This window comes from Amphibalanus amphitrite, unplaced genomic scaffold, assembly GCF_019059575.1.
Source record: "Amphibalanus amphitrite isolate SeventyFive unplaced genomic scaffold, NRLGWU_Aamphi_draft 001184F_arrow, whole genome shotgun sequence".
Lineage (NCBI taxonomy): Eukaryota > Metazoa > Arthropoda > Thecostraca > Balanomorpha > Balanidae > Amphibalanus > Amphibalanus amphitrite.
The window spans coordinates 81,509-95,224 of record NW_024882678.1 but is presented as its reverse complement, the minus strand read 5'-3'; the positions used below and the strand labels follow the sequence as shown (position 1 = coordinate 95,224).

The following is a 13,716-nucleotide window of genomic DNA, read 5'->3' as shown; positions in this document are numbered from 1 at the left end:
ATTTATGACGATGTTATTTATTGGCGCGTATACCGTTATTGTGGCAGTCCCCTCCTATCTGAGCGGGTGCCATTATAATCGCCCGGTGGGTGGTCGGGCGCCACTATCATTTGTTTGACCATCCGTGTGTGTATGTGTGAGCGAGTGTGTCTGTCTGTCTGCGGTGTGGGATCAATACGGTCGGTCGGTGGGGGCGGATTGGCCGCGGCGGGACACGGGACTCGGCCCAGGACCACACGGTCGAGGACCAAATAGTCCAGGACCAAATGGTCCGGGACCGGGACACGGACCTGCACGGGAGGTAGACGGCACCGGCTGGTGCTGATACAGCGTCTCTGGCACTGTGTCATTGTGTAATATGTGCCAGCGTGTCATAACTGCGTGTGTCACGTGTTTTTATGTTGTGTCTTCGTGACACAATGTGTCAGAATGTCACATTGTCACTGTTTGCCATCCGCTGTCACCATCGACAGACGCATGCCTGTCACGAAGTGCCAGCACCCTGTTAAATGTAAATCAGTGTCCCTAAATTATGAACGTTTTCTTACGATGGCTGTATCTCCGTCGTATGAAAAGTCAGATAGCTCCGGAGACAAATGGCGCGATAAAGAAAGTGTAGCACCATCCTCCCCCGACGTCAGGGCCCGATGAAACGCTGCTGCTCTTCTGGCAGTTGGCCTCCCATAAATTACGTACCCCGACAGATTAAATCACGATGCTGCATCGTCCGTGTTAACTGTGATTTTAAACGTTTCGGGGGAGTTTATCGACTGGCTTCATTTATCTACTGAATGCCGACCTTCGTCAAAACAATGCCATCGTTGTCTTTGAGTGGTTGTTGCTGATTGTTTGAGTCGTTGTTGCTCGACCTCTGCGATAATATGTCGGCTGTTCTCACTACATCTGTCCGGCGCCACCGAATTATGTTTAGCTCTGGTCTCTCAGTATTTATCTAAAGTGGCTGAGTGTCAGCACATTTTTCAGCTCGGGGATAAACAAATGGACCTACCGGATTATCGCGTATTATGAATCACTGTGTCGCGTGGTAAATCGTATCAGATAGAGTCGTATTTTGAGAGGCGGGTCGCTAGGTGAATTTAAGACTAATGCTAATTAACCCACAGTTTAAAGCTGGACCGGCGGCTGCGTGAGGCGGGGCCGAGCGGTATGTGGCGCGTGGTCCGGCCTGTCATCGGGTCGAAACGGCCGACACGATCCACCCCCAGCGCGGACGCAGACGCGCTCAACCGCTACTTTGTGAGTGTTGGTCCCGATACGGCCCGTCAGGTGGACACGTCCGGGCCAGAGCTGCCGGTCCGCCTGCCTCGGGTGGCCGCCGGCCGGTTCCAGGTGGCGCCCATCTCGCCAGACGACCTGTGCCGTGTTATCTCCCGGATGCGTAACTCTGCTGCGTGTGGCGCCGACGGACTTTGTATACGTTTTATCATGGATTACCTACTACCTGGATCGGCAACTCCGCGGAATTCCCATTGTATTGCGCGACCGCCCGAAAGTGCTGCCACCTATCGAGCAGACTGATCCCTGCTAAGGACAGCCCGCCGCCGCCGCCCAGTCAGGCAGCGGCCAATACCAGCAAAGTCCGAAAATGACCGGCAAGTTACATGGCCTGAACCAGCCGCGGCTAAGTTTGGCATAGGCCAACAGTGTCGGGTTCCGGAAGAGCGGTCCAGGGCGGTTCCATAGACTATGTATCGTTTTGGAAAGAATGGTGTGGTGGGTCGTTTACCGAGCGCGACTGGCCGATTTTACCTCAGCACGTCGTATTGTTAGCTCTCATGGCCAGGCCAGGCGCCTTCTGCCAGCTGCCTGAAAATACCTTCGATCAAACGACTTTGTCTATCACTCGGGTTGCCCCTGATCAGCTTGAGCATTCCAACTCAGTCGTCGGTAGACCGCAGAGGAAATGTGCCGTCCGCCGTGAAACATCCAAATCATTGCTACAGCCATTTTGACTGACTTATAAAGATCAAGACAAATGCTGTCATATCGATTAACGAATATCTGCACCACTGACAATTTCTATCAAGAAGCATTCCAGGATTATAAGCTTACCATACACCGTTTCGTTAAAAAACTGTTTCCATATTGAACTTATATTTGCCGTCGCATGAGCGAATTGCCTACTGAGTACAGGCTGAAACCGATTCTTTCCGCAGTCAGAAATCATGTGCGAGACCGAGAGCCTATTCAAATAAACCCCGGTCGCACTCGCATCCATAACACGCACCTCCTTGCGTGCGATTGATGCTATTGCAACTTAATGGATTTGAATAGGTTCTCGTGTGCGATTTCCTGACTGTGGAAATAGTCTGTCTCGGCCTGAAGTTCAGAATTTAACACAGGTTCAATGACAACTAAGGTGAACGATGACACACAATGTATACAATGCATATTATTGCATAGACTGATAGGTAGGTTTCGAGAAACGACGTGCCACATGCCTACTAAACGGTGTCGTAGCACCAAGCTGGTTTCCAATTCACACCTACCACCAGAGTATATCGGGAATAAATGGAAACACGATGCACACGAACGCATTATCCGCTCAATGGGTATGCCCGTAGTGGGTATGTTAGTCAGTTACAAACGCTGTAATACCTTAAACATTTTCGGCCGAGCCAGTTCACAGTTCACACCCCGGCTGCCTGCTGCCGTCACGTCACACGTGTCCGCAGTGGGCGTGCACCTGCGAGTGCGTGCATCATAATTCACATCACAAATCACAGGATGCCAATTCAAGTCAGCACACCGTGGAAACTGAACCCATCTCTTTGATCTGAAACGAAGAGTGAGAGAGGGAAATTAGATACCTGAGCATACCGTAATGAAATGGAGAGTGAGGGCATTCCAAGGCAAACTGTTTCCCCACAACATCACAAAAAGTATTTTACATTGCGATGATGTTGGCAAAAAATAAAATAAATAATACCTTGACAAGATACTCCCAAACAAAAGTACCCAAAAGCTTAACACCTTATCTGCTAGGCTTACATAGTTTGAAATGGCTTTATCTTACTTAAATCTATCTGCTATCTACACACAGTTTGGCTAGCACTCGTTCTAAAAAGGCGATTGTTATATATCATTCAATAGAGGGAAACTCACAAACTTCTTCGTACTACTCTGGACCTTTTGGCTTTGAGAAAAGAAGGAAGCTGATGTCAGGGACCAGGGTCGGCACTCTTTTGTCATTTGTGGTTGACAATGGCACTGGCTGCCATTAGGCTTTCTTTTTACTGTCAAATGGTTCAGTTTTTCAGGCTGAGAACATGATTTATTTAAATGTGTTTTTTTATTCAATATCATTCAACTATTTATGAAATCAGGGCATTGGCAAGCAGGTTATAAAAATTAGCTGAAATGACATGATGCCAGTCAACTGCTCCTAGTGTGTTGCACTCTAGTCAGCCGTTCAGAGAAATACGTAGGAAACTGATATGGGTGAGCAGTGAGTCTGAACAGTGAGCAGTTGACCAATTTATAGGTAGGTATTGGCACTACACAATATAAAACAGAAACCATTTTCAATAGTTGAACAAATATTGAGTTAAAAAATAATGGCACACTAACTGATTTTGCTAAACTAAAAACTTAACAAAAACTTAAGCAATTCACAACTAACAATGCATCATCCACCACCTATCATGCGCTGCCAAGACCGAAATTGTATCACAAGCAAAACCATGGCTATATCAGCGGCATGTATAAGCTTGAGATATGATGTGTCAAACATATAACAAACATATAAAAACATAAAATTAAACATATAAATAAGTGATTAACCATTCAATTACGGAAATTATACGATTTTTAACGACATATGGCGAGAAGCAATGTGCGCCAGTATCGTCAACAGCCGCTCTTTACAGTCATATTTTAGGCCACTCAGACCCTCCAACCACAAAAAAACCTTACCAATCTTACCTTGCCATCTTCCTCCATCTTCTGAAACCTTCCAATCTGCTCCAAAGGGGCTTAACTTTTCAAAAAACAAGGCAAACGATCCTACGACGCGACGCCGACCATTGTTTTGAATAGCACCCGCTCCCCCGCGTCCTTAGCGCTCGACACCACTGCCACCTAGCGGTGGTCACAAACATCGAGGAGTTGCCGATCCAGGTACTACTTCATCCATGGTTTTATCAAGATAGGTCTGCCATCACTTTGTCATGTTCTTACACATATAGTCAACAGTAGCCTCGTGTCACAACATGTTCCAAGCTCATGGAAACTAGCTCTCGTTCATCCGATTCAAAAGTCGTCCAAGTCCACAGACACAAGTAACTACCGGCCCATCTCTATTTTACCCACAATAGCAAAGATAGTCGAACGTGTTGTCTACGAGCAACTGTTTTACTTCTTCACGGCTCATCACCTGTTCTCGTCAAATCAGCATGGTTTCAGGTCCTATCATTCGACTGACACAGCACTTTTATCTGTTACCGACCATGTGTTTACTGCCATGGACCGCAGCAAAATCACGCTTTTGTGCCTCCTTGATTGTTCGAAGTGCTTTGATGTAATACCGCATGACTCTTTGCTCCGAAAACTTGAACTCTATGGGATAGATACACGCTGGTTCACTAGTTATCTCGACGGCCACTACCAGCAAGTTCAAATACAGGATAACTTGGGTGGAAGCGTGACGTCATCTGTGCTTCCGAACCACATTGGTACGTATCAGGGTTCCGCGCTCGGGCCTCTGCTATTCTCGATTTACGCAAACGATTTACCTCTGTACACGGACGGCGCGCACGTGGTACAATATGCGGACGACACTCAGGTGGCGGTCTCTGGTGGGATCGGCGACATCGGCTCCCTGGTGCAGCAAATGGAACACAACCTGGCTTTGCTCTCTCGGTGGTTCAGCAAAAATGGCATCAAAATCAATGCACAGAAAACACAGTTTATCATTCTTGGCTCGCGTCAAAATGTTCAACGTCTCGGACCAGTCAACATTAAATTCATGGATGCCGATGTCGCCGCTTCCGCCACTGTCCTCAACCTGGGTGTCACATTTGACCAGCACATGACTTTTACCCCTCATGTGGACAATGTAGTGCAGCGATGTACCGGAATGTTGTGCGGACTGAGCCACAGCAGGCACAGTCTGCCTCAGTCCACCCTGCTGACACTCATTCAGGGCCTCGTCATCTCACGCCTTTTATACTGTCTGGTGGTTTATGGTGTGTGCGGCAGCAGTCAGATGAAGCGTAGGGTAGACCGGGGCAAGTCGCCCCGCCGAGGTAAAACGCCTCACCGATGTTTCTCGGAACTGGCAAGGTTCTGGGGAAACATTCTCTCTTCTTTGAAACGTGCACTATATGATCATTATATGAGCAGACTGGAAAGATATTGTGATAACTCTTTAGGGAGATATAGCCAAAAATTTGTTTTTGGAGTGATTTTTATGTTTTGTAGTCAGATTATGCATCATGGCGTTCTTTTATGGTTCACATCAGGTTAACGACTTTTATGTATTTTGAACAACTATTGTCTAACGCTTATAATGCTGGGTTGGTCCGTTTTAAATTATGCCTTGCTGGAGTGCAAGGCGTTGTTCTCTGACCAAACTACGTGATGGGGTAAAACGCCCCAGTAGGTCGCGGGGCAAAAAGCCCCATGGGGCGTTTTACCTCATGTGTTGTTCCGACTACCCACTTCCTAATGTTCGGTTGCTGGCGAACAGTAAGTTTCTATGCAATTTTATGTACCTTTCTCGGCAAATTAATGACAAAGGAAGCATTTTGTTAACATTTGCATTGCAATAATTTATTATTTGGCCTTATGAGGCAGGTGAAAAACCTGTACATACAATAGTGTCATAGCTGAACACCTGACAGGATGGAAGGTGCTAACTTCAGTGCCGTGCCTCCCAAGGTCTAACGGGCCTCTCATATAAGATTTAGTCAACTAGCATGTTCAATCTTTAATCTAGAGTATGGGGCGTCTTGCCCCAGGCCGTGGGGCGTTTTGCCCTGGGGTTGGGGCAAAATGCCCCATTTGCAGTTGCTTCACAAATCACTTCCTAGCTGGGAGTCCGATCATAAGTGAATGAATTTGAGGGGTGGAATTTAAAGTAAAATGTCCAAAGAACGCATTGAGCACAAATTTGGCCTTCCAGGTGATGTGGGACAAAAGTTATGTAGCAAAATAAATTATCTGGGGCGTCTTGCCCCAGGCTACCCTATTCAAAAAGTGCTAAACTTTGCCGCACGCGTTTTATCGGGACGGAGGAAATCTGCGCACATTAGCGATGTACTTTATCAACTGGACTGGCTTACTGCCGAGAATATGTACTTCTATCACGGCCTCGCCCTGCTGAAACGGATGCTGCTGTCATCGCAACCCGAATGTATTGCTGGTGGCCTGGTCACACGCAGGGACGTCCACCAGCGTATCACCCGTAACGCCGACCAACTTATCACGCCGGCGATTCGGTCCGAGTCGGGTAGGCGCCGCTTCCTGTACCATATTGTAGTCGCATACAACGATTTGCCAGCCGCGATACGATGTCGAACAGGAGCCCAGTTTAAAAAGGAGCTGCGGCTACATCTGCTAGGGAGGCAACGGAGTGGAATAGGCTAGAAATGTAGAGAATCTGGCTGGTCATTTGAGTTTGCATATCTTACCTGTGTATGACTGCAAAGCGTGCATGTAAGCGTGTGTGTGATTGTATATGTTCGTGCGCGTGCTTGTAGATGACCACAATGATCATTCGTTTAATCATATTGACAACGGGGCACGGAATAGCCACATAACTGTGTGGAAGTGCTTCATGATGTGTAATACAATACAATACAAAGCTCGTTCGTTATCAAGCTTTGTATTGTTTATGTTCACTGAAGCACTCTTGGTTTTCGGCATAGCTAATTGGCTAGATTGAATGGTTATGAATTCAATCGTGTGAGCCTTAGTGTAAGCCCTGGTCCGAAAGCTCGGGGACTCTGACCTCTCCACTGTTCTTTGCCCTTACCAGCATGCAGCGGCTGCACGGATACATTGCTGATTGTCACGCAGACTTGTCAAACGGTAATTTCATGCGAGTTATGCATACCTTCGTGCAACTTTCTTCCTGTCACTTATCAATGTCATCCAGCGAAGAACATGTACGGAGTATGGTATACTAATGTACACTGTCGTTCGGGCTACTTTGTCCCTGTTACTGATATGTAGGTACCGCAACTGGTGACCGCTCAGTGGGGAGGGGCACCTACCATACCAACAGCCCGTCCCGTAGGCGGCAGTCCGCTGCATACCTGCCTGCATGACTGCATACCCACGAGCGTGACCACATACCTGTCCGCGTTATCCACGCAAAGGCACGCGGCGTGCCATCTGCCGCTGTTGGTCAATCTGCGGCTCCATCGCCTGTCGCTGTTGGTCAATCTGCGGCTCCATCGTCTGTCGCTGTGTGGTCGGACAGTGGGTATGACGTGATGACGGGGTGTTGCCTCGTTAGGGCGTTAATCAGCTTTATCAGCATGTCACGGGAAGTGTGCTGGTAAACGGAGCGAGCCCTAGCTCCAGGATTCAAGCTTCGCTGCACAGGTCAGCAAGCTTGCATTCAAACTCGAACTCCCTTACACCAGTGCAGGTTAGTGGAGTGGTCACCTGTGAGCCACGAGCTCCGGTATGCAGGTCAGGTCACCGGCGTGTCCCTGGCTCCTCTGAACTCTGAAGGGGCTATACCGGAAGCTCCCGAGAGGTCGTGTTCCCTGATAAGGGAGAAAGATGCCGAAGACGGCATATATTCGACAACGCATTCAAAGCAAATATAAGGCGATATGCATTATAAAATATAATACCCGCATCATCAAAATAAGAATTTGATTGTTATCCAGGAGCTAGGAACCACAACTTTGCGTGCCGTTGAGCTACTATGCTGTTATAAGCGGTATTTTACGGCAATTAATCAATATCCGTTCCAGTTCAGAAGTAGTGTGAACCGTAACGGTCGCGCTGCTCCAGTACCCACACCGCGCACCGCTTTCCTTCAGCGGGTCTTCCATGTTCTTCCGCGTGCATGCACCTCCGTCACCGAAAAGAAATCGATTGTCGCCCACCGGGTCTGACACAGGGCGGCTCTCACTTTTGTCCGTGTAATCCGCCGGGCCGCGGTAGCTCAGCTGGCGTCAGGCGCCGGTGTGCCCGCTGTGGTCGTTTGTTCCGGGCAGGGAGCGGCCACACTGCCGTGGTGACGTGTGTGTTTGTCTGTTTGACGCGCCATCGGCCGCACCTCGGAGTCACATACCGACCGGCGCCGAGGCACGGCGAGGAATGCCGACCATCGCCGGCACGTCAGACCCATTCCATTCCATTCCATTCCGCACGGACCGCACCGGTCGGCCGCCGGGCAGGTAGTGGGCTGGATTTCCTGGATTTCCTGCCCTCATAGCCTCGCTACCGTAGCGCCGCCACGCCCCTCCCGTGCGGCCCGGTCCGCCCACCAGCCCGTCGGCCCGTTACCAGCTGTTTGTTTATCTCGGTGGCGGCGGCTGTCACGCGCCGTTTACACGGATCCCGCCCGACCCGGCCCGGGCCGCGGTGGCAGCGGTATGGGGCAGAGGGGAGGGAGAGTGGCGGCCGAGCCAAGAGAGCGGTGACGCTGGATCGCGGATAATCAATATGCTCCTTGTGGGCCGCGCCGCAGGAGGCTCAGGCCCCCATCAGCTCGACAAAGGGATCTGGTTTGCGTTATGCATATGAATGGTAATCGTTTGTCACTTGGGTACGTGCGCCAGTAGCTGTAATGTTTATATACCGAGTCATTCATTCATGTTTTAGCGTTTCCTCTGTATGGATTTTCCTCTTCTGTGGCCAGTTTTCTCGTTGACTGAGCTCCGGATTCGCTCGTTGACGGCTGCCCTGCTCCTTATTCCGCCCTCTGTCGAGCGGCGCAGCGGCGGGGGCGGGGCGGCACTCTGCGGCGGCGCTCGCCGGGCGGTCCCCATCATTACCGGCCGCTCAGTCGGCGGTCATTTGTTCCAGGCCGCGGCCCGGCGCCGGCCGCTCGCGCCCCATCTGGCGGCCGCTCGCGCCGGCTCGTGAGGACGTGCCGGCGACCGTCACCAGGCGGCGCCGCGGCCGCCGTCAGGGGGCGTGGCCTGCCGGCGCCGCCAGCTGCCTAACGGTGACGTCACTCACATACGGAGAGAGTGCTGCCAGCGCTCGGCCGAGCTGCGGCTCCGGGTAGTGGACGAGCGGTGTGTGTGAGGGTGGGACAGTGCTGGAGGCGGTGACCCGTGACCTGGCCAGCGGGGCGCAGCTCGTGACCTCACACCATGGAGACCTGTCGCGGTAGGTGGTGGCCACCGGGAGCTGACGGCTGGGGCTGGCGCAGCGCGCTCGGCCGCGGTCGCAGCTCGGTGGACGGGTCCATTGTGGGCGCGGGGGAGCCGGCTGCCGCCGCCGTGCGGTCGGCGTTGCACGGCGCTGGCCGGTGCAGCGGGCGGCGGCGGCGGCGGCCGGGTCGATCGGCCGTGACGACGGGCGCCCTCTCGGCCGCCGCCGAACCGCGGCCGCCCAGCGCTGCCGCCGCCGCCGCCGCCCCGCACGCGATCACGGGCTATTTCGGGCGGCGGGCAGGTCGGGCGGGCTGGCACCGCCTACCTGGGCTGTGCTGACGGTCGCCGGCCGGCCGGCCGGTCATTGTTGGGCCGAGCTGTGCCTGTTGGCCGACCGGCCCGCTGACGGATAGCTCACCACTGAATACTGATAGATGTGGCCCGTGTGGGACTCGGGCGAGGATCGCTACTCGAGTCGGCACGGCTCGGCGCCCGGCAGTTAGATTAGTGTGATGGATGGCTGACTGACGCTCGTTTGGCGTCATTAATGATGGGCTAACGCTATTAAAATTTCAGAAATTCATCTGAATATCTGAAGCTACTGAGTGTTTCCATATCCACCTCGCGTCCTTATCATTCCGACACGCGCGTTATGCACCTGTTACTTGGTGCGTGGGAAACGTTCCCGGTGTTCGCACGACGTCACGTCACGTTCACGTCACGTCCACGTCACTCGTCAGCACGGCAAACTATCAAATATAGCGCTCTGATTCTCTGACCGTTCCGGTTAGGGTCCTCTGCTCTGCTGACCAGGTGATCGGCACGCTCCGCTGCCCTCTCTCCGACAGGCGGATCAATGTTTTGAGGAGTTTCCTCCAGCTATAGCGCCGGGCGCCTTTGTGTGCGGGTCGCCGCCGAGTGGACGGCGGGCGGGGGTGAGACGCACCGTGACCGACTTTCGCTGCCACGGCGCAGTCACGAGCGGTCACGGTGAACGTGATCGTGACACGATGTGGCCGGAGAGATACTTTGCTTTGACGTGAATTGACATGAAGTGGATGACTGGTGCTGATGCGAATGGGGGCGGGGCGCTATACAGGTTAAAACCGATCTGGTTTCATGAGTCTGAGGTTGGAAGGCGTTGTCAGTGGATGGGCCAAGCCAAGACCGAGCGGCATGTGTGGAAAGCGTCCCCCAAGGAGTGTTGGATTGGAATACGATGTTGGAGGACAGTCACCGTGGTTGGAGGCATTAGCGTTGTTGGATGCAAGTCGATTACAGCGAGCGGTACACGCACTTCTACATCACAGTTGCCGGGTGATATCGTCCCGTCCGATTAATTTGACGACTGTGAACTCGACCCTTGTCATCGTGAACGTGAAGCGTGCACACTGACAATGTCGTCAATGACAGCATAAACAGCAGTGAAAACAGCACAAGCTGATGAATGATGAATCTCCCCGTCCCCTGCCAAGTGCCGGGATTTCGGCTGAGACGGGTATTCATCACGCCGACGCCTCCCTGCCATTGATCACTGCCGGCGGCGCCGGGCCAGGTCTTTGTTCGTGCCGGAGCGGAGTGGCACGAGGCTGGCAAACGGCGGCGCCGGCTCATTTAGCCCACTTAGGTGGCCGTTGGCGCTCCGTCTGCCGCCGATTAGAGCGGTTAGTGCGCGCCCGTGCGGTCCGTCGGAGCTCTGTCGGTCGGGACGGAGCTGGTGTTGGGTTTGGCGGGCGGCCCGGCCGAGCCGCCGACAGTCGTCACACCTGGGAACGGCCACCTGCTGTCGACAGCCGCGGCGACGGCGACACGGCGACACGACCTGACCTCAGCAGGATTTCCGGGGCCTGTCCCGTGTAACAGTCGTGTGGTGGCCCGTTTTACCTGTCCTGTGATGTTGTTCTTGTCCTGTCAGCTGTCTCTGCCATGTCCTGTGCTGTCCTACAGCGTGTTGCTTATTCGACCCCGTCTCTGATTCCGTCCTTCCCGTCCCATTAGGTATATCCCGTTGTGTCCTATCCTGTCCCATCCCATTCCATTCCATCCCCTTTCCGTTCCATGGTCTGTTCTGTATCCCTGACCTACAGTGGAGTCGCGGTGACCGGCTGGGTGACCTGGTGACGGCCGCTGACCCCCGGTCTCTCACTATATAAATGTGTCGGACGTCGGTGTGACAGCTGCCAGCCGCCGCTCGGGACTGTGCCAACACAGTCCGGCGTGACGCTCGGCAGAGGATTTCAGCTTGTAAACCGCGGCTCAGCTATTTCGAATGTGGCCGAGCTGTTTGTTTAGCTGACACCGCCCAGGCCACTAGATAAGCAATCTGCTGGCGTCTCATTATTCTTAATTATTTTATCAACGTCGCTTAGAGTCAACATTAAATACTGACAACATCCGCCGGCCACATCCACGGCCAAATATTTCACTGTGTTGGCACCCACTTTGTAACTAACCAAGTATCAGTGGAACTGTTCAGCGCTCGGGCTCATGGTGCTGACGCATGATGACTCGAATAAACAATTTCAAAGCTACCGGCCTTTCTAATTTCTACCTCTGTCTTTTCTCATGCTGAGTGCTGGAACTCGACTCTTCCCAGCCTGTTTAACTAACTCGATCTTCCTGTTGTTGCAGAGCAAGCGGGACACGCTGATGGTGAACATCAAGTGGTTCTACCGTGTGTGTGAGCTGCCGGAGAACGTGTACCAGCTGCTGGTGCAGGACCGCACCACCGAGCACGACCCGGGCCTGGCCGTCCACCAGCCGGCCGTCAAACACCGGGAGCTCTTCATCTCGGACGCTACGGACACGTTCCCAGTGGCCGTGCTGAGGTGAGAGGATAGGGGAGTGGGGGAGGGGTGGGTGAGCTCTATGTTGTGAGAGAAGTGAGAGAGGTGGTTGAGTGAGAGCAGTGAGAGAAGAGACGTCTTGTGAGAATACAGGAACAGAGGAGTGGTCGTGCTAAGGAAAGACGTGAAAATGGCTACCGTTCTTGGGTAAAGAAGCCTTGCCTTAATTGGGTGAGAACGGCTGCCGTGCATGAAGGAGAGAAGTGGAGAAAGACAAATGGGAGTCTCAAGTGATGGGGAACTTATCCGACTTGTGCGGATGGGATGAGACTGCAGGGCTGCAGCCCGAGTGTCCATTACCATCTGTTATCCTGGGCGGGGCGACGCAGTGAAGTGAAGACATTATGCCTACCAGACATGTGCATGGATCCGAGAAAATGGATCTGGGATCTGATCCCACGGATCCTGATCTCGGATCCGCCGGGATCATAGATCCAGCTCTGTAATTTATCGAGAGATCCATAGGGATCACAGATCCGAGTCTCATTTTTTTGGTTGAGATCCAGTGAGATCATAGATCCTCACTTATTTTTTGTTAACACATATATCCCAAAAAAGCACTTGTTTCAACTCACAAACGTTCTGTTTTAGTGATTTTATGTGATCGCACGTCATAATCCATAGTTTTGTGTCACTTATTGGCATAGAAACCCTTTAAACATGGTTTCAAATGTGGTGCATGGTGGGATCCACTGAGATCATAGATCCATGCTCTTAATTTATCGTCAGATCATATGAGATCATAGATCCAAGATGTGTTTTTCACGCCGGATCCGGTGGGATCATAGATCCCAACCTGTACTTTGCTTCGAGATCTACTGAGATCATAGATCCATCACTCGGATCCATGCACCCGTCTGATGCCTACCTTGAGCCCAACGCCCTGTCAATGCTCGCTCAGCACCTATAAGCTGCACTATGCAGTCTGACTCTGGACAAGACTCTCTCCTTCTGCTGTCTAGCTTCGCAGCGGTGCGCGCCGCTGACCCACCCAGCTCCAGGCCTCAGCGACCATCTCTGATCACCATACCCGTGCGTGAGTTACGTCCGGACCGGGCCGGTGCTGAGGCGAGCCGTCACTCGTCTGCAGTTGGTTCAGTGGCGTGCAGAGACCGGCCGCTACTCAATCACTGACGGGTGACACGGGTCCCCGCCCGGTCACGTGGCACCGAGACCGTCGGCGGTAGCGGGCTGATCACTGATCAGTATTCCGGTACAGTGTTCCACGGGTCGGCCGACCGCAGGGAGATGACATCAGGACGGGACGGCCGGTACTGTGGCTGGTCGGCAGGGCGGACCAGGCTTGAGGCTTGTTTCCGAGACGGGCGTGATTTGGAGTGACGGTGGAAAGGATGAGGATGATCGCCGGGATGGAGCTCTTCTCAACCGTTTTCGTGTCGTTCTTTCCTGCCTCTGTCTGCTTGTCTTTTGTTCTCTCTTCCTCTCTTCTCTTTTCTCCAGTAGGTATTCTACAATCCCGCCCCTCTCTCTCTCTCTCTCTCTCTCTCTCTCTCTCTCTCTCTCTCTCTCTCTCTCTCTCTCTCTCTCTCTCTCTCTCTCTC

At 52.5% G+C, this 13,716-nt stretch overlaps 1 protein-coding gene and 1 long non-coding RNA gene across 6 annotated transcripts in view; one reads left to right on the top strand and one right to left on the bottom strand.

Annotated features, from left to right (window-relative positions):
- The window catches only part of LOC122370909 (arginine-glutamic acid dipeptide repeats protein-like), a 93,519-nt gene that overhangs the window by 62,876 nt on the left and 16,927 nt on the right, over positions 1–13,716 (top strand). For 3 of the 5 annotated variants that reach the window (XM_043346858.1, XM_043346859.1, XM_043346857.1), the window contains exon 3: positions 11,940–12,136. In XM_043346858.1, the coding sequence (XP_043202793.1) occupies positions 11,940–12,136 (197 nt within the window). Of the gene's footprint in view, positions 1–9,186; positions 9,322–11,939; positions 12,137–13,716 lie in introns of those variants that run through there. The other 2 variants (XM_043346861.1, XM_043346860.1) reach the window with 1 other exon arrangement.
- Positions 2,099–4,150, bottom strand: LOC122370910. The gene is made up of 2 exons (XR_006254638.1): positions 3,946–4,150; positions 2,099–2,797 (listed from the first exon to the last, which is right to left on the bottom strand). It is a non-coding gene; the product is annotated as an uncharacterized LOC122370910 (long non-coding RNA).